The sequence below is a fragment of the Moschus berezovskii genome, chromosome 16 (assembly GCF_049115385.1).
Source record: "Moschus berezovskii isolate FMDL1 chromosome 16, NW_MosBer_1.0, whole genome shotgun sequence".
In the NCBI taxonomy this organism is placed as follows: domain Eukaryota; kingdom Metazoa; phylum Chordata; class Mammalia; order Artiodactyla; family Moschidae; genus Moschus; species Moschus berezovskii.
The window spans coordinates 19,672,040-19,698,160 of NC_142475.1; the positions used below are offsets into that span (position 1 = coordinate 19,672,040).

The window sequence follows — 26,121 nt, forward strand, 5'->3', positions numbered from 1 at the left end:
ACAAGTTTGCAGCTTTTCTTAAGATTAAAGGGCGGAGGATGGGAGAGAAATGGAGGTTTGCATGTGGTAACAATGGCCCTGTAGACTTCTATGGTAACATCAGCTGTTTAGCTGCGTCCTTTAAAAAGGGGTGATAACAAACAATGGCTAAAGAGACTTTAGAGACTAATATTTCCATTTTAAACATTCTTCAAACACACTCTCTTTCTCCAAACAAAGTTGGTGTTCTTCCCCTTCAAAGTTGGTGTTCTTGCCCAACTGAAATGAGCTTAACAAAAATATCCTGGAGATTTTTGAAATATCTCCCAGGATAAATTTGAGTAATTATGAAAGAAAAAAACAGCAGCTAGAAAGCCTTAGCACACTGCCAATTAGCAAAACCCCCAAGGGAAAAACATTAAAAGTCCTAGAAACATTGACTGTTATGTATTCCTAAGAATGATCAGTCATAATGCATGATCAATTCTCAATTACCCACACTGACAGCAAAGAAAAACAGTATTAATTATCCCAAAATCTTTGAAATGCAGTTCTCAAACAGAGACCACCTGATTCACAACACCTCTATGAACATAAAGGGAACAAGCCAGGACTCTGAAGGAAGGGGCTGGGGACCAAGGTCTGTGGGGACAGTCTTTCATATATGACTGCACCTGTCTGTCCTAGATTCTCTAAAAAATAAAATAGCAAGCTTCTTTAAAGTTTACTATAATCAACACAGGAATGTGAGGAGGGGGGAACTACACAACCCAGAGAAAGAAAATTTATTATGAAAGATAACATTTTTTACTTTAAAATTTCTTAATTTACAGAATACTGGTTACAATTTCTCCATCAACAAACTGAGAAAAATTTTCATAAAGGCCAAGAGAAACAATCAGCCTTTAAGTGCTTACATTTTGTGGACATCTGCAAGACCAAATAAAGGTAAACATATGGCTTAGTCAGTGAGGACACTGTGACGTTTTTCAGAATTGCAATCATGAACCCAATGCTAAAACAGAGTCTGTTGGGGTGGGGCAGGTTTAGAAAAACATGATTCAAAAAAGGAATACAATCAAGCATGAGAGGAACACAAAAACTAACGATTCTCCCTGCTTTCTAAAGTCTTAAAATTAGCCTTAACCTTCTTTTGGAGCAGTCTACTAAGGTTTTTATTCAAGCTCAAATGTACTCCTTTACTATCATCTTTGTTGTGTATTTTATTACCAAAGACATAAAATTCCACTACTCTCTTTCAGTCACACAGTCTATTATAATTGGTTATATCCAAGCTTTATTTATAAAGAGAATAGGATTTAAATCTAGGATAATTTAAGCAACAGAAACAGCAATGGATTATAAGCCATAAAACAAATATCCATGATACCATAATAACATTAATAACTCAACAGTAACAGAATAAAATAGAATAAAAAAGAAAGAAATGGGGGAGGAGGAAAAGTTCTTCCTTACAGTCAAGTTTCAATTAATGAGTGTAAAAGAAATAATAAAAACATATTTTAAAAAGCACTACCTGGCCAATACCATAGTAATAAAGGAAGAAATTATCAATGGATGCTAAAGTTAATGAGCAAAAGTATGATGGAAAATGGACTATTTATATAGTCAGGAAGTATCCAGCTGAGCCACCAGGGAAGCCCATCTCCCCACAAAATACATTATTACGAAGGGGGAAATATTAATACTAACTTTATACTTGAGAAGCTTGGCAAACGTCACTTTAACTAAGTGGTCAGGGATAACCATCACGGTAATGAGACAAGTCAATATCATGTGTCTCCACATATGATGCAATGAGAAGGTCACATCATCACTTCTGTGGTATTCTTGCCAAAAATGAATCATCTGTAATCCCAATCAAAATCCCACCACCTTTTTTGTGGTATCAACAAACTAATTCTAAAATGTATAGGGAAAGGCAAAAGATCTAAATAGCCAGCACAATACTGAAGAACAAAGTTCTTTTGACTGAATGGACCATAACCAACTTTCAAAGACTTACTATAAAGCAACAGTAATCAAGACAATGTGCTACTGGAGAAAAACCAAACAGATCAATTGTACAGAATAAAGAGCCCAGAGACAGACCCCCCCATAAATACTGATATTTGACAAAGGAGCAAAGGCAATACAAAGAAGCAAAGACAGTTGATTCAATCATTGCTAGAACAACTGGACTTCCACATGGAAAAAAGACACAGACCCTCACAAAAATTAAAACGGATCATAGACCTAAATGTAAAATGCAAAACTATAAAACTCTGAGAAGACAGCAGAGAAGAAATCTAGACAATCTTGGATTTGGCAGTGACTTTTTAGATATGACACTAAAGGCACAATGAAAGAAATAACTGATAAGCTAGCCTTCATTAAAGTCAAAAACTTTGGCTCTGTAAATGGTGCTTGTCAAGATAAGGAAAGACAAGTTACAGACTGGGACAAAATAACTGCAAAAGACATTGTCTGATTAGAGAATGGTTATCCAAAATATATCAACAATCTGATGGAAAAATGAGCCAAAGACCTTAAAAGAAACCTCACCAGAAAAGAGCTACATTGGACAAATAAGCATACGAAAAGACACTTCATTTATCGCCAAGCAAATGTGAATTTAAAAAAACAAGCCAACACAACACGCCTATTAGAATGACCAAAATCCAGAACACCAAATGCAGCAATTGTGCTCCCTGGCGTTTAACCCAAAGGAGCATAAAACCTACATCCACACAAAAATCAGCACACAGCTTTACTCATAACTGCCAGAATTTGGAAGCAACCAAGATGTCCTTTAGTAGGTGAATATGTAAATCAATTGTGATACTATTCAGCACTAAAAAGAAATGAGCTATCAAGCCATGAAAAGACATGGAGGAACCTTAAATGCATACTATACTAAGTGAATTCCTTCAATTGAATTTCAATCAATTCAATCTGGAAAGGCTAAATACTGAATGATTCCAACTATACAACATTCTGGAAAAGACAAAACTATGGAGATATAAAAAGATCAGTGGATTTAGGACAGTGAAACTACTCTATATGATGCTGTAATCAAAGATGCATGTCATTATAAACTTATCCAAACCCAGAGAAGGTACAACACCCATAGTGAACTCTCATGGGAAACTATGGACTGTGGATAACGAGGTGCTGGTGTAGGTTCATCAACTGTAACAAATGGACCGCTCTGATGGGGAGTACTGATAACAAGGGAGGTTATACATGTGGACAGGGGGAATATGAAAATCCCTGTACAGTCAGTACCTTCTCATTTTTGCTGTCAACTCGAAAACTGCTCTTAAAATATAAAGACTTTAAAAAAAAATGCATCACCTGGGTTTAATCATGAGGAAATAAGAGACAAATTCAAACATTCTACAAAATAAGCAGTTTCCAAACTCATCTAGGTCTGGAAAGATTGAGAAACTGTCCCAGATTGGAGGAAACTACAGAAACATGATGACAAATGCAACACAGGATCCTGGATTGAATCCTGGAGCAGAGAAATGGTACTCATGGGACAGGTGATGAAATCTGAATAAACTCTACAGATTAAGCATTGATCACTGTTAATTTCCTGGTGTTGATAACTGTACTATGATTACGTAAAACATTAACATTTGGGGAAGCTGGGTGAAATTTTGCAATTTTTAGAAGTCAAATAATTTTCAAATGAAAAGTTAAATTTAGAAATAAAGAGTACAGCATTAGGAACAAATGCCACTATGCAAATGAATAAACTAAAGCAGGGATCAGCAAACTGTGAAGTGCAGAAAAGTAAATTATTTATTTAGGTTTTGTAGGCTCACCAGTCTTTGTCATGACAACTCATCTCTGCCATTTTAGCAAAGCAACCACAGAGAGTAAGTAAGTATCAAGTATAGCTGTCTCAATGAAAGTAGGAGGCATTCAGGACAGATATAGCCTCTGGCTACAATGTGACAACCCCTCAACTAAAAAAAGAACTAAATTTTAATCTTTAAACAGGTAAAGTCTGACATAAGTATGATACATAATACTATGCTTTCTTAAATAAAATCAAACATTTTGCAAGTTTATCAGATAAAATGTGATCTTCAACTTTTAAATATAACTTTACCAAGAGAGTCAAAATGTTTAAAACCATCTTCCTCTCCTTAATTATATTTTGAAACAATTTAAATTGCTTCTATTTCTCTGATTAGCTTTTGAATACATATGCTAACACCATTGCTTTGGCATTATGATTCATGGGGTCGCAAAGAGTCAGACACGACTGAGCTACTGAGCTGAACTGAACCACTAAATGGGTAATTTCAGAAGATCTAGCTATTAAGAAATCAAGGTATAAAATGAATAAAACCACCTGGCTTGGAATTTGTATATGATTCTTTTAGTTCGATGGCATGTCAGCTTTAGAGAAAATGGAATTAAGAGTATCTAAATGTGTTCTTGCCTGGAGAATCCCAGGGACGGGGGAGCATGGTGGGCTGCCGTCTATGGGGTCGCACAGAGTTGGACACGACTGAAGTGACTTAGCAGCAGCAGCAGTGTAAAAAGCAAAAATTTTACAAATAATTTTAAAAGTAAAAATAAGGTACAAACTTTCAGTTATAAAATAAATGTCACAGAGATAAAATGTACAGCAAGGTACTGTACATTTGAACCCTGATAAGAGAGTAGATCTCTAAAGTCCTTGTCACAAGAAAAGCATTTGTAACCAGATTTGGTGATGGGTGTTAACTAAACTGGCTGTTTCATTTCACATTACAGTTGACCCTTGAACAGCAGAGACAGAGTCGGACACGACTGAAGTGACTTATTTAGCAGCAGCAGCAGCCTATACTTACATAGGCATAAGGTGAGTGATATCTAATATAAAACTAATAATGTTAGTTTTTTTACTGTTGGTTGCTCAATGACAGTTTTCTTACTGTTACAACTTGGCTTTCGTAGAATTACATTACCATACAGTATGCTTCTCTTTCTCTTAATTGGAGAAACTGTGTTTCAGTCTATCATCACAGGTAAGTAGTTTTTTTTAAATGAACAATGTTTCTAATACTATATGATAAATATGACTGTAACACTACATGCCATAAAATTTTCATAACCATTCATTCGTGTTTAAGTTAGGCTACCATGAAGTAATCATATTGCTGCTTCTTCACTATCAATGCATCAATCACTGTATCTGTAAATACAATAAATAGGAATCTCCCTTTCACATTATCTTTTCATTTTTGATTTCTAGTATTAGTAATACCTATACTATCTAGAGTTTTGTATCATTTAGGAAAATACTGACATAAGTAATGACAGACAATTCATTTTGCAAATAGATGGTATAAATTTACAGTATTGATAAGAACAGTACTGTAAATGTATTTTCTTCTCAATGTTTTTTCTATCTTACTTTATTATAAGAATATGGAATATAATACATATAACATACAAAATACATATTAATGAACTGTTTATGCTAACCCTAAGGCTGCCAGTTAACAAGAGGCTATTAGCAGTTAAGTTTTGAAGGAGTCAGAAGTTACAAGTGGATTTTTGACTGTACAGGATCAAAAATGTGCCCTAAATCCCACATTATTCAAGGGCCATAAATATTTGTATATATGTACACACAAATATTGAATCGTTATGTTGTGCATTTGCAACTGTTATATGTCAAGTATACCACAATAATTTCTTTATAAAGTAAAAAAGATTTCATTAAAGGCAGTAAAATTTAGTTACGTAACAGTTTGAAGCCTCACTAAATTTATTCAGAAAGAACCACCAGATTTGGATACTAGAAAGAAATGTTAGAATTTTTTTACCCAAGAATTAATAAAAAAATAAGACCAAAGATAATATAACTGAAATTTTAAAAACAACATAGATGACATAAATGCATATAGCCGCTATACATTTTTAAAAGATCAAAAACCGAGGTTAACAGTAATTAGCCTATGTGGGCTTTTTTAAGTCATGGTGGCTCATTCTGAGCAACAGGAGACCCTACCCAGAGTTCCCTGGCTTCATCACTAGGTAACACTGAGACGACCACTCGCAGTGACAGCACTCACAGACCAGTGGATGCATCATCAGGCCACAACTTACCCCAGGGTGTTGCCAGCCAGCCTGCCCAGAGTCTCAGAACCTGAGAGAAACCATGGAGAGTCACTTGTCCTACCAGGTCTCGATGTCCTCCCTGCACCAGAGCTGCTATTCAACTTTGACCTGGGAAAAAAACAGGAGGTAGAAAAATCACGGAAAAGTCCCCAAATGCCTACGAATTCCAGGCTTCACTACATAAAATATCAGCTTAACAATTCTGATGACTCTCACTGAGATGAACACTTCAGAACAAAGAGCAAATCTAACAACTTGTAACCTGGTAACAATCCAGCTCCTGTCTGAAACTTTTTCATGGTTTAGCTGCAAACAAATTGTTCCTTAGATTTTTTTAAAGTAATCATACTTTCTTCAGAAGCAGTCAACTGAAAGTCATCATACATTATCTAGCAATCTTTTTTACATGTCATCTTTTATAAAGACCAAAACTTTAAAGACTTCATCAATTTCAAATTGAGTTACCTGATTTGGGAATATTAAGGGGGAAAAAACATGATCTGAAAGGCAGTTCACTCAAAGAGCAGATGTGACTTCTTATCATACTTCTGGTAACCTATTCTGTTAAGTGATCACTGATTCCTCTGCTACTTTTAATGTGAATATTTTAGCTATAAATCACTGCTTGCATAAAAATTAAAATCAAACCACAAAGTAACCACTGCATTCTATTTTAAGCATCTGGTTTTCTACAATGCTTTTTAACTTGAAGGTTCCCCAAATCAAAACACAGACAGAATATTATACCTTTAAGAATTAAATTATTTATTAAACAGAAAGGACATAACATCTTACCCATCATTATTGTCAGGTTTACCCAATTCCAATCGGTCTGGCTGTACTGAAAAACCAATCCTGCAAACTCTACCATCCTAGAAGCAAAGAAAATAGAACTTTCCCAAGTAAAAATGTGCATTAAAACTTGAGTTTATTCAACAAACAGATTATGTACCTATCACTGTCAATTCAAAAAGCCAAAGAATAAGCTCCCTTCCAGAAGGCACTCATACTGAAGTCAGGGAAGTATGTTTTATATGTGTTACCATGAAACCAGTAAAGATAATGTAAAATATCTCAATCTAACAGAATTCAGAGTAAGAAAATAACTGGATATCAGGAACTTCTCCATTCTCTTACTAACTAGTTTTCAGTTCAGTTCAGTCGCTCAGTCATGTCCGACTCTTTTGCAACCCCATGAATCACAGCATGCCAGGCCTCCCTGTCCATCACCAACTCCCGGAGTTCACTCAAACTCATGTCCATCGAGTCGGTGATGCCATCCAGCCATCTCATTCTCTGTCGTCCCCGTCTCCTCCCACCCCCAATCCCTCCTAGCATCATACTCTTTTCCAGTGAGTCAACTCGTCGCACTAACTAGTTTTAAGCTCTAGTCAATCATTTACACTTTCTCTGGGCCAGAGAATTTATACAATAAGGAAATGGAACTGGGTGAGCTCTAAAATAACTATTTTAAGAAGCTGGTCTTTTCCTCGTTCCTTCCAAAAGGAAGACACGTGATGATGCACAGTTGTATTTTAACGCTCATTTTCACTTCTCTACCTTACGAGTAAACAATTTACCTCAAGAAGGAAGGCAGCGTGATTTGGTCCCACCACACACTGTTTAATAGTAGCCTGCTCCAATACATTCAAAGGGGGATGGCTGGGGAATAAAGGAAAATAATTATTTCTTTTTCCTACAAAGTCATAGTATTTACTAGAAATTTTGATTACATGGTATACACATACACTCACACATCATATGTATGTGTGAGTGTGTATATAGAATGAACATATATATATATATGTGTGTGTGTGTGTATATATAGAATAAAAATAATAACACCCTATCATTATGATGAAAAGTCACAAGGAATTTAAATAAGAAAATTATTTTTTAAATAGCAAATACACCCTTGAGAATTTCTTCAATTTCAATTAACAAAAGAATTGCTGGCAAAACTCATTTTTTAAAAACTAATATTTATATATTTTAAAGCAATAATTGAAATACATTATCTATAGTCATTATAGAGCTTTGGTATGGCAGAGTTTTTACAAATCCGTATGAACACAAACTATAATTCAAATGAACTCACTCATAAAAAGCTGACAGCCAGATTAAAATATTCTTAATAGCTGCTACCTAAACATGAGTACGTTTTCCTAATTTTTGTGTTTTAAAAAAAGCTATTCTCTTCAGGAAATGTAAAATATTTTAAAACTCTTACCTGTTTAAATTGTATTTGTTCAGTTTCTCTGAAACTTCTCGTAACCTTTAAAAACAAAACAAAGCATGAATAAACAACACATACAGAGCCTTTGTAAACAAAAGAGTTCTCATTTGGAGATCTCTAACAGTGTGTGTGTGTATTCAGTCACGTCCAACTCTTTTTGTGACCCCATGGACTGTAGCCCGGCAGGATCCTCTGTCCATGGGATTTCCCAGGCAAGAATATTGGAGTGGGTTGCCATTTCCTTCTTCAGGGGATCATCCTGACCCAGGAATTGAACCTGCGTCTCTGGGTCTCCTGCACTGGCAACTGGATTCTTTATCATCGCACCACCACAAAAAATTTACTAAAGCAAAAATGATTTGTATATTATCTTTAAGTTCTGTCTCTAAAAAGGTCATAAGTCAACCTGGCAGTTGCCTTCCCTCACCACCTCATTTGCAACTTAAATCATCATCTTATTTTACAGAAGAGGAAACAGGCTTCCAGATTTTAACAAACCAGCAGTAGAACTGGCAATTGAATCAATGCCCAATGGAAAGCCAATTTTTCAAACACTGTACTACATATGCTGAAAGAGATTCTTGAAGGTACAGGTATACCATGAAATGAAACTATTTGGAAAGTACGTAACTGTTAAAGAATTTAATATAACAAGGCAGAAACAATCCAAAAGCCAAACTGACTTAAGATGAGAACAGTCTCAAAAGTTCTTGAAGAAGGGCCTTGTGACACACGATTGTACAAATTAAAACTCTGGTGCCCAGGTTTGTATTCTGGTGGAGTTGCAACAAACAAAAAAACCTTAGTGACCATGTCTGTAAAACAAGAATAACACCTGACACCTGACATTATTGAATATGCTTAGAAAAATCTCAAAGGGCTATCTAACAAAGATATTAACTCATGTTACTTATCACCATTTTGCTGTTTCTCTCAAATAAACAGTCTTGAGTTAATATAAAGTATTGTAATATTCATTTAAATTAGGTACTTCTGTCAACCTAAGGAAGTCATTTTATAATATAAAGATGTAAACAAATGCAGAGATTTTAAGAGTTCAATTCTATTAAGTTACCTAAACAAATGCCTGATCTTTGAAAATAGTATTTGTTTTATTACTATTAATAATAACTGAAAAATAATTTTCAGTAATTTTTTAAAAATAAACTGAGAATTTTAGACAACAGGGGAAAAAACAGAACAGTAAATCAATAGGAAATCAACAGTAAATCAATAGGAAACAAATCATACAACATGTGGGCAAATAAGCTAATTATTCCGATAAGAGATTCTACTAAGTACCAACTGTCCTTCAACTTTATCTGGTACAGTTCTATCCTCTGTTCCTTACGAGGAGCATCTTTGAAACACTAAAATGTGTATAAGCATATGGTGCTGTGTTAAGCCATTTTAGTCGTGTCCGACTCTTTGCAACCCCTATGGACTGGAGCCCCTAGGCGCCTCTGTCCATGGGATTCTCCAGGCAAGAATACTGGAGTGGGTTGCCATGCCCTCCTCTAAGTATAAGCAAATGTCCATATTCCTAAGCAAAAATAGGGCTTCCCAGGTGGCGCATGGGAACTCGTCTGCCAATGCAGAAGACATAAGAAATGAGGGTTCAATTCCTGGGTTGGGAAGATCCCCTGGAGAAGGAAATGGTAACCACTCCAATATTCTTGCCTGGAGAACTCCATGGACAGAGGAACCTGGTGGGCTATAGCCCATGGGGTCGCAAAGAGTTGGACACAAATGAGTGAATAACACTTTCAAGCAAAAGTAACTTTTGAATGATGTCATACTTAATTTTTACTCCCAAATAGCATCTGATCATCTGTGATTTGGCTCTCAATAAAATAATTTTCATTTTTCTAGTCTTTTATTAACAAAGGATGTTTTCTCCAGTCCTTTAAAGTCAAGCTTTTTACCATATCTCAGTCTGCCCATTTGCACATATCTGTGCTCCAAGACAAGAGAAAACACCAGAAGAGGAATCCACTGTGGCACTCAAGAGCTCTGGAAGAAGGCTGACTAGAAAATGGGGAGAAGAAAATAAACTGGGAGGCTCTGTTCTGGGCAATAACCACAGCCTTGACAAGACCTGGCAGGGAGGCAGGAGCTCTCACTCTCCTCAGCCCACATTTACTCTGAGCCACGCATGAAACTCTTCACCAGACAACAGAGTAGAGAGACTGTGAGATAAGGCCAAGGAAGGCTTTACTTCCCAAAAGCCATAGTAGTGACACTGTCAAAAGATACTTGTTCACCAGCATACAACTAAACCCCTCATTTCCATTCCTTTTTTCTTCACCCAACACTGTCTCCAGAGTTTTCACAAAGCACAGGGGAGTGAGGGGAGAATAAAATTTGTCAAAGTGTTCTCAAAACTGGACAACTGAGATTAAGAATTAAATGATGCTTTCATGGCTCCAAATACCACTGCAGGTAGTATCTATAAAACTAAAGCAGGGTTTGAGGATATCAAAATGCTAGAAATAAAGAGAGAAATAAAATAACAATTCAAGAACTCAAAAGCAAATTTCACGTTAGGAAGGGGATAGAAGGAGACATAAAGCTTTCTATTATCAAAAATCATGGTGGACTCCTAACTGTATCTGAAATGTACACCCACTTGTACTGGAAACGATACCCACTGCATGACAAGAAATCCAGGCTTCACTCCCAGCTCATCTACCACTAACTAGCTCATTAAGTTTTCGGTCTCATCTACGTGAAGGAAGATTAATCAGTCCTCTCTAGTTCTTTTTAGTCCTGAAACTGTTAAGAATGTATGAAAAGCAAATATATCAGTGGAAGATATTTATGTTAACATTTATATTGAAACAACATTTACTGTCACATTCAATTTCATCTTACCCATCTGAAACTTTCATACACAAATTGATCTTACATAGACACTTAAGAATGCTTCTCTAAATATCAAATCTGTTTAATTTCTTAAATTCAATCCCCCAAATTTATAGAAAATATATATCATTTTTCCAAATTTCAAGATAGTTATTATAACTAGATTGGTCCCATACACATTTTTCTACATGGATCCCAGATAACAGTAACAAAAAAATCTTCAAAGCAAAAAAAAAAAAGTACTAACTACAAAATAAGGAGTACTTTGTTCCCCTTAACATTATAGAATCCTGGGCAGACATGAAAAACTCAGAATCACTGCAGGCCACTGATCACATTTAGATTTACTAAGTAACTGAATGTTTGCCCCAAATTATCAGGCACTCATCTACATTAAAGGATCCTCCTCCAAAAGCTTACAATGCTTAAAGTTATTAACTGTTCAGTTCAGTTCAGTCGCTCAGTCGTGTCCGACTCTTTGCAACCCCATAAACTGCAGCACACCATGCCTCTCTGTCCATCACCAACTCCCGGAGCCTACCCAAACTCATGTCCATAGATGCCATCCAACCATCTCATCCTCTGTCGTCCCCTTCTCCTCCTGCCCTCAATCTTTCCCAGCATCAGGGTCTTTTCAAATGAGTCAGTTCTTCCCATCAAGTGGCCAAAGTACTGGAGTTTCAGCTTCAACATCAGTCCTTCCAATGAACGCCCAGGATTGATCTTTAGGATGGACTGGTTGGATCTCCTTGCAGTCCAAAGGACTCTCAAGAGCCTTCTCCAGCACTACAGTTTAAAAAAATCAATTCTTCGGCAATCAGCTTTCTTTATAGTCCAACTCTCACATCCATACAAGACTAGGGAAAAAACCATAGCTTTGACTAGACTGCCCTTTGTTGGCAAAGTAATGTCTCTGCTTTGTAATATGCTATCTATGTTGGTCATAACTTTCCTTCCAAGGAGCAAGCGTCTTTTCATTTCATGGCTGCAATGACCATCTGCAGTGATTTTGAAGCCCAAGAAAATAAAGTCTGCCACTGTTTCCACATCTATTTCCCATGAAGTGATGGGACCGGATGCCATGATCTTTGATTTCTGAATGTTGAGTTTCAAGCCAACTTTTTCACTCTCCTCTTTCATCAAGAGGCTCTTTAGTTCTTCTTCACTTTCTGCCATAAGGGTGGTGTCATCTGCATATCTGAGGTTATTGATACTTCTCCTGGCAATCTTGATTCCAGCTTGTGCTTCTTCCAGCCCAGCATTTCTCATGATGTACTCTGCATATAAATTAAATAAGCAGGGTGACAATATACAGCCTTGATGTACTCCTTTTCCTATTTGGAACCAGTCTTGTTCCATGTCCAGTTCTAACTGCTGCTTCCTGACCTGCATATAGGTTTCTCAAGAGGCAGGTCAGGTGGTCTGGTATTCCCATCTCTTTCAGAATGTTCCACAGTTTGTTGTGATCCACACAGTCAAAGGCTTTGGCATAGTCAATAAAGCAGTAGTAGATGCTTTACTGGAACTCTCTTGCTTTTTTGATGATCCAACGGACGTTGGCAATTTGATCTCTGGTTCCTCTGCCTTTTCTAAAACAAGTTTGAACATCTGGGCATTCATGGTTCACATATTGTGAAAGCCTGGCTTGGAAAATTTTGAGCATGACTTTACTAGTATGTGAGATGAGCGCAATTTTGTGGTAATTTGAGCATTCTTTGGCATTTCCTTTTCTTTGGGATTGGAATGAAAACTGATCTTTTCTAGTCCTGTGGCCACTGCTGAGTTTTCCAAATTTGCTGACATATTGAATGCAGCACTTTTACAGCATCATCTTTCAGGATTTGAAATAGTTCAACTGGAATTCCATCACCTCCACTAGATTTTTTCGAAGTGATGCTTCCTAAGGCCACTTGACTTCACATTCCAGGATGTCTGGCTCTAGGTGAGTGCTCACACCATCATGATTAACTGGGTCATGAAGATCTTTTCTGTACAGTTCTTCTGTGTATTCTTGCCACCTTTTCTTAATATCTTCTGCTTCTTTTAGGTCCATACCATTTCTGTCCTTTATCGAGCCCATCTTTGCATGAAATGTTCCCTTGGTATCTCTAATTTTCTTGAAGAGGTCTCTAGTCTTTCCCATTCTATTGTTTCCTCTATTTCTTTGCATTTCTGTATTTCTTCCCATTGTAATATTAACACAAGTTTTCTGTTTTTAAAAGAAAAGATAAGCCACGCTGGTGGTGGTAGTATAGTTGCTAAGTCGAGTATGACTCTTGCAACCCCATCGACTGTACCCACCAGGTTCCCCTGTCCATGGAATTTCCCAGTCAAGAATACTAGAGCAGGTTGCCATTTCCTTCTCCAAGGAATCTTCTGAATCCAGGGATCAAAACCACATCTCCTGCATTGCAGGCAGATTCTTAACTGCTAAGCAACCAGGGAAGCCCACCTTAGAGCTCACCAACATCCATTTCAGCATAAATCTTTACATGTGATTGTGATGGGAAACAATTTTACGAACACAGCGTAACATTACAAAATAACCTCGTAACTCAGCATTTAATCTCATTTGGAGACAGGCAGGAAAGTCTTTGTGAGGTGGCTATAACACACAATGGATAGGTCAGCAGTATGTTTCTGACAATCCTTAGTACTCCGACACCAAAGATTTATTCTGTATTCCGATTTAATAATCTATTCTATTCCTTCAGATTTATAGACAGGTTTACAGATCCACAGGCTGGAAATTTTTCAAGCACCAAGGTAAGGTAACAGCAAACCAGTATTAAAAGAGAAATAAGTATAACAGTACCTGCTAGAAGGTAAGGTATTTCATAGTTGCCCTTGAAATTCCCTACAATTTCAGTCTCATCTCCCCCAAATTTAACATTATAATTTCTACAATCTGCAACGGACAGTAGCACTTAATGTAGGGTCTTCAGTTTTATAATTCTCTGCCCTAATCCTGAATCCCCCGGCAACTATTCAATAAACACACCCACAAAACGAATGAAACCTGCTGGATTCCTAGTTACATTTCTAAATGTAAAAAATTTAGGTGTGTCTGGACCCCTAAAAGGCTCCAATTCTCTAGCATATATTTCCCTCAGTCCATCTTCTACAAGCTGTTGTTTTTCCTTTACCTGGAACTGTAAGACCAGGTATACCTATCCATGTTTCACATTTATCAGCACTCACTTTAATGGTAGAAAGTGGCATAATTCTTCTGCCACCTATACATTTCCTCTAGTATCATTCTTATTTCTTCAGGCCCAGCTCAAACACTACCTCCTCTTCTTGAATTTTTCTGGAAGCTCTAATTTTCTTCCTACATAAACCTGCAGGTTCTCCCTCATACAGGACCCTTTATGGTCTACTTGACATTCTACAGTCATTTGTGTTTCAATCTAAACTGGCTTGAGACTTTAAGCAAAGAAGAGATAAAACTTAGCAAGTATTTCCCCACTCTTCCATTTCTTTCCAACAGTGAAAAACATACAATAATACTTGTTACAATACATTTCAGGAGCAGAAAAGATTCCTGATCTTAAACTAAACAAAACTACTCCTCAGGTCTTCCACCTCAAATTGAAGTTTAGAACAAGCAAGAACAGTGTGAATATATAGATTTGTTTAGGACAGTTGCCCATATTAACTCATTAACAGACCAGTTAACACAGTGAAAACATCTGGATAATTCACCAGTTACCCAATAATCATATTAGCAAACTACCTTTAAAGTGACCTCACTCCACTCTCTAGATATCCATTCATGGAAATAAAACTTTTACCTATCCACATAATTCTATTTTGGAATATAGGGTTTAATAATCCATATGAATAAACAACAGTGAAATCAGTGAAAGGCTACTTACAACACCAAATTATAAGATTCCTACAGAAAATGTCTTAAGGAACACCTGTCATCCACGTCAGAGAAGGCAGGTACTGCCAAAACTTAAATGCACCCAGATTATCTTTTTGTAGAAAAAGAAATACTGTAGGAATATTTCTAGCATTTCTCCAAAAACAAACTCTCTAAAGCTTAAAATTCAAAAGCAATCAAAGCGCACTTTTTTCTTTTGGAGCAATGGTTATGTTATCAGACTGAGGGCAGAGAGAGGAGTCAAACCCTCCTCCAACCACAGAACATAGTCTTTGCACTGCGTCCTCACACACTTTACTGAGTATGGGGAGGCCCTCCACAACACGCTTCTTTTATACAACTGTTGCACCACACCATATACACTGCCACCTCTGAAACGCTTCCCTGCATGCCAACTGTTCACATTATCAACAATAACAATAAATTCAAGCTATTACATAGTGGTGCTGCCTGGCAGTAGGACTGTAACTGGGAGAAAAGAAGGCACTTTCGGCAAAGGTGCAGAGAGCATTTTGAGACGGTCATTTACTTGTGCCAGCATTTAGTAAGTACATTCCCACCCCCACCAGCAAACTGAAAGTGTGGAGTTAGCATCTTCAATCCTGTACAGTGGGTTTCCCAACCCCAAGTCCCTTTTCACACAGTCCTGGAGCAGGCCACCTGCTCAAGGGAAGCCCCTTCAGGGTGTTACGATGGAAGGGATAACTGAGTCGCCCCCTCCTGCCGCACTGTGGATTAGTTTATGGGTGAAGGAGATGAAGTCTTTCAGCCTACCTGCCCACTATGTTGTGACTTAAAATATTAGGAGCTACCTTGACCTGTGGGCCTGAGAAGAGCTTAGTGAAATTAGGGCTGCCTTGGCCCAAACAAGAAGCACCAGCACTTTACGGGTGATTCCCTTCATCTCTGTGATTATGAAAGACTCTCTTGCTGTATGTCTGAAATGTGACTTCAAGACATTCAATTTTCAGATACAGTTTTTAAAAATTCATTCTGTACTGTTTCTATCTGAATTTAACCCTGATCATGTGTTCCTAGCTTCAGAATTTCTCGTGAATTGGGGATGGGGGGCTGGATAATGAGAGAAGCAGTATTTAGACAGTACAGGTATTTAGACAATACATACAGAGAAGAAAAAAATCTTAGTGATGGTTTCTAAAAGGTTGGTTACAATGGAGGGTCTGAAACACAATTTACGAACTCTTAATACTGTTAAAACTAAAATCCAGGGACTTCCCAGTGCCTCAATGGTAAAGAACCCACTTGCCAATGCAGGGGACACGGGTTCCATCCCTGATCTGGGAATATCCCACATGCTACAGAGGAATTAAGCCCGTGAGCCACAACTACTGAAGCCGGCACCCTAGAGCCCGTGCTCCACAAAAAGAGAAGTTAATATAATGAGAAGCCCGCACACTGCAGCTAGAGAAAAGCCCATACAAAAACAAAGCCCTGGAAGAGCCAAAAATTAATCAATTAATTTTTAAAATTCCCCTGGCCTATTTTGCACTCAGAATAAATGTATCCATGCATGATTATCTAGATGTGAAATGATACAGTAGCAGTAGTATGCAGCATTAAAGCATATGAAAAATGTAACCCTGCCTCCCTGATAGCATTACTTCTCATGAGTCAGTTCAGTTCAGTTCATTTTAGTCGCTCAGTCGTGTCCAACTCTCTGCGACCCCAGGAATCACAGCACGCCAGGCCTCCCTGTCCATCACCAACTCCTGGAGTTCACTCAAACTCATGTCCATCAGGTCGGTGATGCCATCCAGCCATCTCATTCTCTGTCGTCCCCGTCTCCTCCTGCCCCCAATCCCTCCCAGCATCAGAGTCTTTTCCAGTGAGTCAACTCGTCACATAAGGTGGCCAAAGTATTGGAGTTTCAGCTTTAGCATCAGTCCCTCCAGTGAACACCCAGGACTGATCTCCTTTAGAATGGACTGGTTGGATCTCCTTGCAGTCCAAAGGACTCTCAAGAGTCTTCTCTAACACCACAGTTCAAAAGCATCAATTCTTCGACGATCAGCTTTCTTCACAGTCCAACTATCACATCCATACATGACCACGGGAAAAAACACAGCTTTGACTAGACGGACCTTTGTTGGCAAAGTAATGTCTCTGCTTTGTAATATGCTATCTAGGTTGGTCGTAACTGTCCTTCCAAGGAGCAAGCATCTTTTAATTTCATGGCTGCAATCAGCATCCGCAGTGATTTTGGAGCCCAAAAAAATAAAGTCTGACACTGTTTCCACTGTTTTTCCATCTATTTCCCATGAAGTGATGGGACCAGATGCCATGATCTTAGTTTTCTGAATGTTGAGCTTCAAGCCAACCTTTTCACTCTCCTCTTTCACTTTCATCAAGAGGCTTTTGAGTTCCTCTTCACTTTCTGCCATAAGGGTAGTGTCATCTGCATATCTGAGGTTATTGATATTTCTCCTGGCAATCTTGATTTCACCTTGTGCTTCTTCCAGCCCAGCGATCCTCATGATGTACTCTGCATAGAAGTTAAATAAGCAGGGTGACAATATACAGCCTTGACGTACTCCTTTTCCTATTTGGAACCAGTCTGTTGTTCCATGTCCAGTTCTAACTGTTGCTTCCTGACCTGCATACAGGTTTCTCAAGAGGCAGGTCAGGTGGTCTGGTATTCCCACGTCTTTCAGAATTTTCCACAGTTTATTGTGATCCACACAGTCAAAGGCTTTGGCATAGTCAATGAAGCAGAAATCGATGTTTTTCTGGAACTCTCTTGCTTTTTCCATGATCCAGTGGATGTTGGCAATTTGATCTCTGGTTCCTCTGCCTTTTCTAAAACCAGCTTGAACATCTGGAAGTTCATGGTTCATGTATTGCTGAAACCTGGCTTGGAGGATTTTGAGCGTGACTTTACTAGCGTGTGAGATGAGTGTAATTGTGTGGTAGTTTGAGCATTCCTTGGCATTGCCTTTCCTTGGGACTGGAATGAAGACTGACCTTTTACAGTTCTGTGGCCACTGCTGAGTTTTCCAAATGTGCTGGCATATTGAGTGCAGCACTTTCACAGCATCATCTTTCAGGATTTGAAATAGCTCAACTGGAATTCCATCACCTCCACTAGCTTTGTTCCTAGTGATGCTTTCTAAGGCCCACTTGACTTCACATTCCAGGATGTCTGACTCTAGGTGAGTGATCACACCATCATGATTATCTTGGTCGTGAAGATCTATTTTGTACAGTTCTTCTGTGTATTCTTGCCAACTCTTCTTAATATCTTCTGCTTCTGTTAGGTCCACACAATTTCTGTCCTTTATCGAGCCCATCTTTGCATGAAATGTTCCCTTGGTATCTCTAATTCTCTTGAAGAGATCTCTTGTCTTTCCTATTCTGTTGTTTTCTTCTATTTCTTTGCATTAATCGTTGAGGAAGGCTTTCTTAAATCTCCTTGCTATTCTTTGGAACTCTGCCTTCAGATGCTATATCTTTCCTTTTCTCCTTCGCTTTTCACTTCTCTTCTTTTCACAGCTATTTGTAAGGCCTCCCCAGACAGCCATTTTGCTTTTTTGCACTTCTTTTCCATGGGAATGGTCTTGGTCCCTGTCTCCTTTACAATGTCACGAACCTCCGTCCATAGTTCATCAGGCAGTCTATCAGATCTAGTCCCTTAAATCCATTTCTCACTTCCACTGTATAATCATAAGGGATTTGATTTAGGCCATATCTGAATGGTCTAGTGGTTTTCCCTACTTTCTTCAATTTAAGTCTGAATTTGGCAATAAGGAGTTCATGATCTGAGCCACAGTCAGCTCCTGGTCTTGTTTTTGCTATCTGTATAGAGCTTCTCCATCTTTGGCTGCAAAGAATATAATCAATCTGATTTCGGTGTTGACCATCTGGTGCTGTCCATGTGTAGAGTCTTCTCTTGTGTTGTTGAAAGAGGGTGTTTGCTATGACCAGTGCGTTCTCTTGGCAAAACTCTATTAGCCTTTGCCATGCTTCATTCCATGCTCCAAGGCCAAATTTGCCTGTTACTCCAAGTGTTTCTTGACTTCCAACTTTTGCATTCCAGTCGCCTGTAATGAAAAGGACATCTTTTGGGGGTGTTAGTTCTAAAAGGTCTTGTAGGTCTTCATAGACGGAGAAGGCAATGGCAAGCCACTCCAGTACTCTTGCCTGGAAATCCCATGGATGGAGGAGCCTGGTGGGCTGCAGTCCATGGGGTCGCTAGGGGTCAGACACGACTGAGCGACTTCACTTTCACTTTTCACTTTCACACATTGGAGAAGGAAATGGCAACCCACTCCAGTGTTCTTGCCTGGAGAATCCCAGGGACAGGGGAGCCTGGTGGACTTCCATCTATGGGGTCACACAGAGTCGGACACGACTGAAGTGACTTAGCAGCAACAGCAGCAGGTCTTCATAGAACCGTTCAACTTCGGCTTCTTCAGCATTACTGGTTGGGGCATAGGCTTGGATTACTGCAATACTGAATGGTTTGCCTCGGAAACGAACAGAGGTCATTCTGTCCTTTTTGAGATTGCATCCAAGTACTGCATTTCGGACTCTTTTGTTGACATCCAAGTACTGCATTTCGGACTCTTTTGTTGACCATGATGGCTACTCCATTTCTTCTAAGGGATTCCTGCCCACAGTAGTAGATATAATCGTCATCTGAGTTAAATTCACCCATTCCATGAGTACTAAACGCTTATTTCAATAGGGGAAGGCAAGGCAGTAGAGGCAAGGATCTGAAAGAACTTCTAAGATTTACATGCAAAAGCTATAGTCAATCAGTAAAATGGGCGCGGAGGGGGAAGTCTTTTAAGTCTAAGTCACAAACTGCCAGCCTACAGGTGTACACATGATACTGAATCACACGGCATTTTAAATTTTTAAAAGACTGTTAAAGAACTGGCCAACATGTAAAACTGGAAAATTTCAGACAGATATTAAGATTTCTAGCTTCTATTGAAAAATGAGATCTAACAACCAAGCTTCTATTGACTAGTGGTGACAAGAGGCTCCCTTACCTGCCTGGCATCTGGAGGCATTTGCATTTGAGACTACTGATACAGAAGATTATTCCTCCCACCCTCTAAAAGAGGGTATTTCCTTGTGAAGAGTAATCTGTTCAGTTTTATAATGCAAATGTCAACTTGTACTTTGATCCATAATATATCTTTGCTTAGACATAAGTCTTAGCCACATTTTCTTTAGATTTGAATTGACTTTTCTCTTTTCTGCCTACCAAAGAAAATGGTACCAGGTAGCAAACATCTAACTTTTTTTTTTAATTTGGCTGCACTGGATCTTAGTTGTGGCACATGGGATCTAGTTCCCTGACCAGGGATTGAACCCAGGCCCCCTGCACTGGGAGCCTTAGCTGCTAGACCACCAGGGAAGTCCCCTGATTTTTAAAAGACTCTAAATCACCCAAATGATGGCTTTTATAAAGGAAAAAAAACCCATCTGTCAGCTTCCCGAGTAACCAGTTATAGGTAGGATTTCTAAACACTTTGTGCTTATGGAGAAAATGAATGCCTATTTATATAATTTGTTCACCTTACCTTAAATAAATAAACACAAGACATTCAGCCTCAAGATACATTCAAGACCAAAAAAAAAAAAAAAGAAGTTTCCAGATAAATACAGAAAATGATACAAATTTTAAGTGGGAAATTTAATTCTTACTCCTAAAATGGTTTTCAGTTGAAATAGCACGAACATTTCTATACAACTAAGATGAGAAAATTCCACGTTATAGAAATACTCTGCAACTACAACAAAGAAAAAGACATTATACTTACAAATAATTTCTTCCCTTAACATAGGAAAATATTCTAGTTAGAAATTCCAGTATAGTGCCATAAATAACATTTTTCATAATAAAACGAAAAGGAGACCAAAATCCCAAAGTACTGTGCCATTCGAAAGATAAACACATCTCTGAGCAACTAGCACAAGAAAATGAGTCATTCTCCTTTAAAGCAAAACCATCCATGTTATTTTCAGCTTCATTCAAAACAGGAAAAGGGAAATACACATGCCAAATGGACAAGAAATTTGGTAGGAAAAGATAAAGATTTGGCCTTTACACATTAATACTTCTTTATAATTTCCTGTGTTTTTGTCTCACCTAATTTCAATTTCTTAACAGTAAGATTATACATACATACAAGAGTCCAACTTGCATTAACTTGCATGCTAACAGAGTAAGACTTCTTTAGTGCTTCTGTCCCAAAAATGTAGCATCCACCCAAAATTTTAAGAAAAAAGTCTCGGTTTTTCTTCAGATCCTTCGGCCATATCCACATTCTGAATAACTGCAACATCATTCAATAAAGTATCTGCCAAATGCATATAATGTATTCGAATTGTTACAAACCCCATAACTCCACATACCAATCAAATGTCTCATGAGATAACTAATGCACTTCGTAATATAAATACTACTGTTCGGCAAGGTACTCAGTTTTTTAAATAGAGCTATATACCTATGATTAAATCTGATTTTTCCACAAAACAAGACTATCGGGAGGTTAGGTTCCTGACCAAGGATCCTGATGCCATTAGATTCAGGAAAGCTTCTTTAAATGACAGATAATGGGATGACTTCTTGTTGCCCTTTTAACAGCAAAGATGAAATAGCAGTTTTACTGCCTCTGAAATGGTCACTGGACATTCTTGAGCTGCCATTCCGTTTGCCCCGGCAGCCATTCTGCAGTCCTGAGGGGCAGCATGGTGGTAGGGAAAGAAGGGGCTGTCAGACAAACCAACCTGGGTTCAGTTCCATCTCTTCCATTAACTGGTTCTGCAAGTTTACTTTAACCTCCCAGAGCATGGAAGGTTTCTTGCTCTGTTAAATGAAGATCAACCACTTGTTTGGTAGTGCTGCTGTAAGGATTAAAGATAATTTTGTAATGTACCCTGGAAAGAGCCAAGCACTTAAATGCTCAATAAGTGGCAGCCATTATCATTATCACTGAAATATATTTTTCATCCTTGGATAGCTTGCTCTATAGATTGTTGCTTCAAATCAGCCAACTTCTAGCTTGAACCGGTTGCCAAATTAAACAAGGCCCAATTTGAATCTGGAGATCTGGTAGGAACCCGAAGAACCAGGGAATGACAACTAAGTCTGGGAATTCCTGGAACCAGAAATCTGTAGGCACACTGTAACTCTTTGTATCCTGTGCCTGGGCTTTTACTTCACAAGAGTAAGAGATTCCTTCTCTTCTCTCCCCTACTACTTCCAGGCTCATCTCCTAACATTTCCAGAGCACTGCATACTCCAGATATCACTATGATCTCCCAAGTTCTTAACTAGATCATATTCACAAACTAATCTATTTTTCTCTTTCCTTTTGGCACACTGTGTAGCTTATGAGAGTTCCCCGACCAGAGACAGAACCCAGGCCACAACAGCAGAAAGGCAGAATCCCAACCACTAGACCACAAGGGAGCTCCTTATTTTTTTTTCTGTACACACCCATTCCTTCAGTCTAGAATAAACTATACTCCACTGCCCTCTACACATCTATAGCTACTAATCCCTCAAGGGTTGGCTGAAAGAACCTGTGGGAAACGTTAATTCATCTTTCACTCCAGGCTATACTAGGTATTCTTCTAACCCCCCTGGGGCATACTTCCTCCACTGTTCTTACACTGTATAACTACTTGTTTGGTGAAATATCTGTCTCTTTCCCAGCCTATGCGTTATATGCAGAATACATCATGAGAAATGGACTGGATGAAGCACAAGCTGGAATCAAGATAGAAGGGAGAAATATCAATAACCTCAGATATGCAGATGACACCACCCTTATGGCAGAAAGCGAAGAACTAAAGAGCCTCTTGATGGAAGTGAAAGAGGAGGGTGAAAAAGTTGGCTTAAAACTCAACATTCAAAAAACTAAGATCATGGCATCTGGTCCCATCACTTCATGGCAAATAGATGGGGAAACAATAGAAACAGTAACCGACTTTATTTTTTTGGGCTCCAGAATCACTGCAGATGGTGACTGAAGCCATGAAATTAAAAGACACTTGCTCCTTGGAAGAAAAGTTATGACCAACCAAGATAGCATATTAAAAAGCAGAGACATTACTATGCAAAGGTCCGTCTAGTCAACACTATGGTTTTTCCCCTAGTCATGCATGGATGTGAGAGTTGGACTACAAAGAAAGCTGAGTGCCGAAGAATTGATGCTTTTGAACTGTGGTGTTGGAGAAGACTCGAGAGTCCCTTGGACTGCAAGGAGATCCAACCAGTCCATTCTACAGGAAATCAGTCCTAAATATTCATTGGAAAGACTGATGTTGACAATACTTCGGCCACCTGATGAGAAGAACTGACTCTCTCGAAAAGACCCTGATGCTGGAAAAAGATTGAAGGCAGGAGGAGAAGGGGACGACAGAGGATGAGATGGTTGGATGCCATCACCGGTTCAATGGAGGTGAGTTTGAGTAAGCTCCAGGAGTTGGTGACGGACAGGAAAGCCTGGCGCACTGCAGTCCATGGGGTCGCAAAGAGTCGGACACAACTGAGTGACTAAACTGAACTGAACAGCCTGTGTTAGTCACTCAGTCATGTCCAACTCTTTGCGACCCCATGGATTATAGCTCACCAAGCTCCTCTGTCCAAGGAATTCTCCAAGCAAGAATACTGGAGTGGCTTGCCATTTCCTTTTCTGAGCCTGAAACTCTACAAAGGCAAGAACCATGTTTTCACAAATTTCTAAATACCCAGCACCCGACTAATTTCTAAAACCCTTCTGTGTGCTGATGGATGAGTGGCTAAACAAATGAGTAGATGTTCATATCCCTGCGCTAAGTCCTCAGTTCAGTTCAGTCGCTCAGTCATGTCTGATTCTTTGCGACCCCATGAATCACAGCACGCCAGGCCTCCATGTCCATCACCAACTTCTGGAGTTCACTCAAACTCAACGTCCATCAAGTCGGTGATGCCATCCAGCCATCTCATTCTCTGTCGTCCCCGTCTCCTCCTGCCCCCAATCCCTCCCAGCATCAGAGTCTTTTCCAGTGAGTCAACTCATCGCATGAGGTGGCCAAAGTATTGGAGTTTCAGCTTTAGTATCAGTCCTTCCAACGAACACCCAGGATTGATCTCCTTTAGAATGGACAGGTTGGACCTCCTTGCACTCCAAGGGACTCTCAAGAGTCTTCTCCAACACCACAGTTCTAAAGCATCAATTATTCAGCAATCAGTTTTCTTCACAGTCCAACTCTTCCGTCTGTATGTGACCACTGGAAAAACCATAGCCTTCACTAGACGGACCTTTGTTGGCAAAGTAATATCTCTGCTTTGTAATATGCTATCTAGGTTGGTCGTAACTTTCCTTCCAAGAAGTAAGCATCTTTTAATTTCCTGGCTGCAATCAGCATCCGCAGTGATTTTGGAGCCCAAAAATATAAAGTCTGACACTGTTTCCACTGTTTTTCCATCTATTTCCCATGAAGTGATGGGACCAGATGCCATGATCTTAGTTTTATGAATGTTGAGCTTTAAGCCAACTTTTTCACACTCCTCTTTCACTTTCATCAAGAGGCTTTTGAGTTCCTCTTCACTTTCTGCCATAAGGGTGGTGTCATCTGCATATCTGAGGTTATTGATATTTCTCCCGGCAATCCTGATTCCAGCTTGTGCTTCCTCCAGCCCAGCGTTCCTCATGATGTACTCTGCATGTAAGCTAAATAAGCAGGGTGACAAGATACAGCCTTGATGTACTCCTTTTCCTATTTGGAACCAGTCTGTTCCATGTCCAATTCTAACTGTTGCTTCCTGACCTGCATATAGGTTTCTCAAGAGTCTATGCTGCCTCAAAATGGTGAAGTAATAGCTTCTTAAATCCTTTTCATAGTTGTTCTTAAAAGATTTTAGTTTTTCTGCTATGAGAACAATAGTATGAGACTAGGTTTTTAAAAGCGCACTAAGGAATACTGTCCTACAAAATAAACCTAAGGAGGCTCTACCCTAATTCACATGGTCTTACAATACTCTGAAGAATTTGTCTAAACTCTTTCTTTGAGAATCATCCCCAGAAAGAGTTTACCAGACAGGAAAACCACCTGGTACTGTAAGCCAGGGATCTTCTCCTAATCCCTCCACTTAGCAAATAGTCTTCTTTCTCCCTCCATCTTTCCCTCCTCCACGGTGTAATTCTGGTTGGTATAAAGGAATGTACTGAAGGGGCCAAAAGGAAGCTGGAAACAAAGGAAAGAGAGAAGGTGAGCCATCAGGAAGTAAAAGTACGGATAACAGTCTGTGTGCAACTCACCTGAATATAAGTGCCTGAAATTGATAACATGAGTCTAACTGGTTAAGCGCCTTAAAACCAAACTAGAGAAAGTCTAATTCCTAGCTATCTTTTGGCAAGTAAAGCAGTAAAATATTTTAACATTTTAATGCTGTGCCAAAATAAGAAGAATTGGATAAAAAATACTCTTTTATTTGTTTGGGGTTTTTTGGGGGGGGAAAGAGGGTTCTTAAGCCAAACATCTGCATTGCAGCCATGAAAAGGCAAAATCAGTGCCAACCCAAGTCCTACCTAGATACCAAAAAAAGCTCTGCTTTTTTTGAGTCTCTACTCCGCCATTAAAAGAGAAGCATGACCTTGAGCAGGTCATTTAAAATCTGCTCTCATGTTTCCACCTCTGCCACAAACAGTGCCTACCATAGCTGCTTCAGAGTTGTTTTAAGGATTGGAAAATATGTCACATGCAAAAGTAATGTGTACCATCTAAAATAATAGCGTCTAAACCTGGCTAATCATCCAATCTCTAAGGAACATTTTAAAAGACATAGTACCAGACCCCACCCAAACTTACTAAGTCAGAAATCTCCAAATACAAGACTCAGTAATTTATGTTCTAGCTAAATAAATTATGACACATTCATAAAATAGCTCTGGAAGGAATAACATTAGTCATCTATGAGGAAAGGAAGTAGGCAGCTAGGAAACAGAGCAGGAAGGGAAGTCTTTCCAAGTGCCAATGTACACTTGGTTAAATTTAAATC

At 38.8% G+C, this 26,121-nt stretch overlaps 1 protein-coding gene across 7 annotated transcripts in view; it reads right to left on the reverse strand.

Annotated features, from left to right (window-relative positions):
* Window positions 1-26,121, reverse strand: part of UBR5 (ubiquitin protein ligase E3 component n-recognin 5) — a 140,247-nt gene that overhangs the window by 83,001 nt on the left and 31,125 nt on the right. For all 7 annotated transcript variants that reach the window (XM_055432502.2, XM_055432506.2, XM_055432504.2 and 4 more), the window contains exons 2-5: window positions 8,339-8,383; window positions 7,689-7,770; window positions 6,904-6,980; window positions 6,097-6,216 (exon numbers count right to left, since the gene is read on the reverse strand). In XM_055432502.2, coding sequence (XP_055288477.1) covers window positions 6,097-6,216; window positions 6,904-6,980; window positions 7,689-7,770; window positions 8,339-8,383 — 324 coding nt within the window. The remainder of the gene's footprint in view (window positions 1-6,096; window positions 6,217-6,903; window positions 6,981-7,688; window positions 7,771-8,338; window positions 8,384-26,121) is intronic.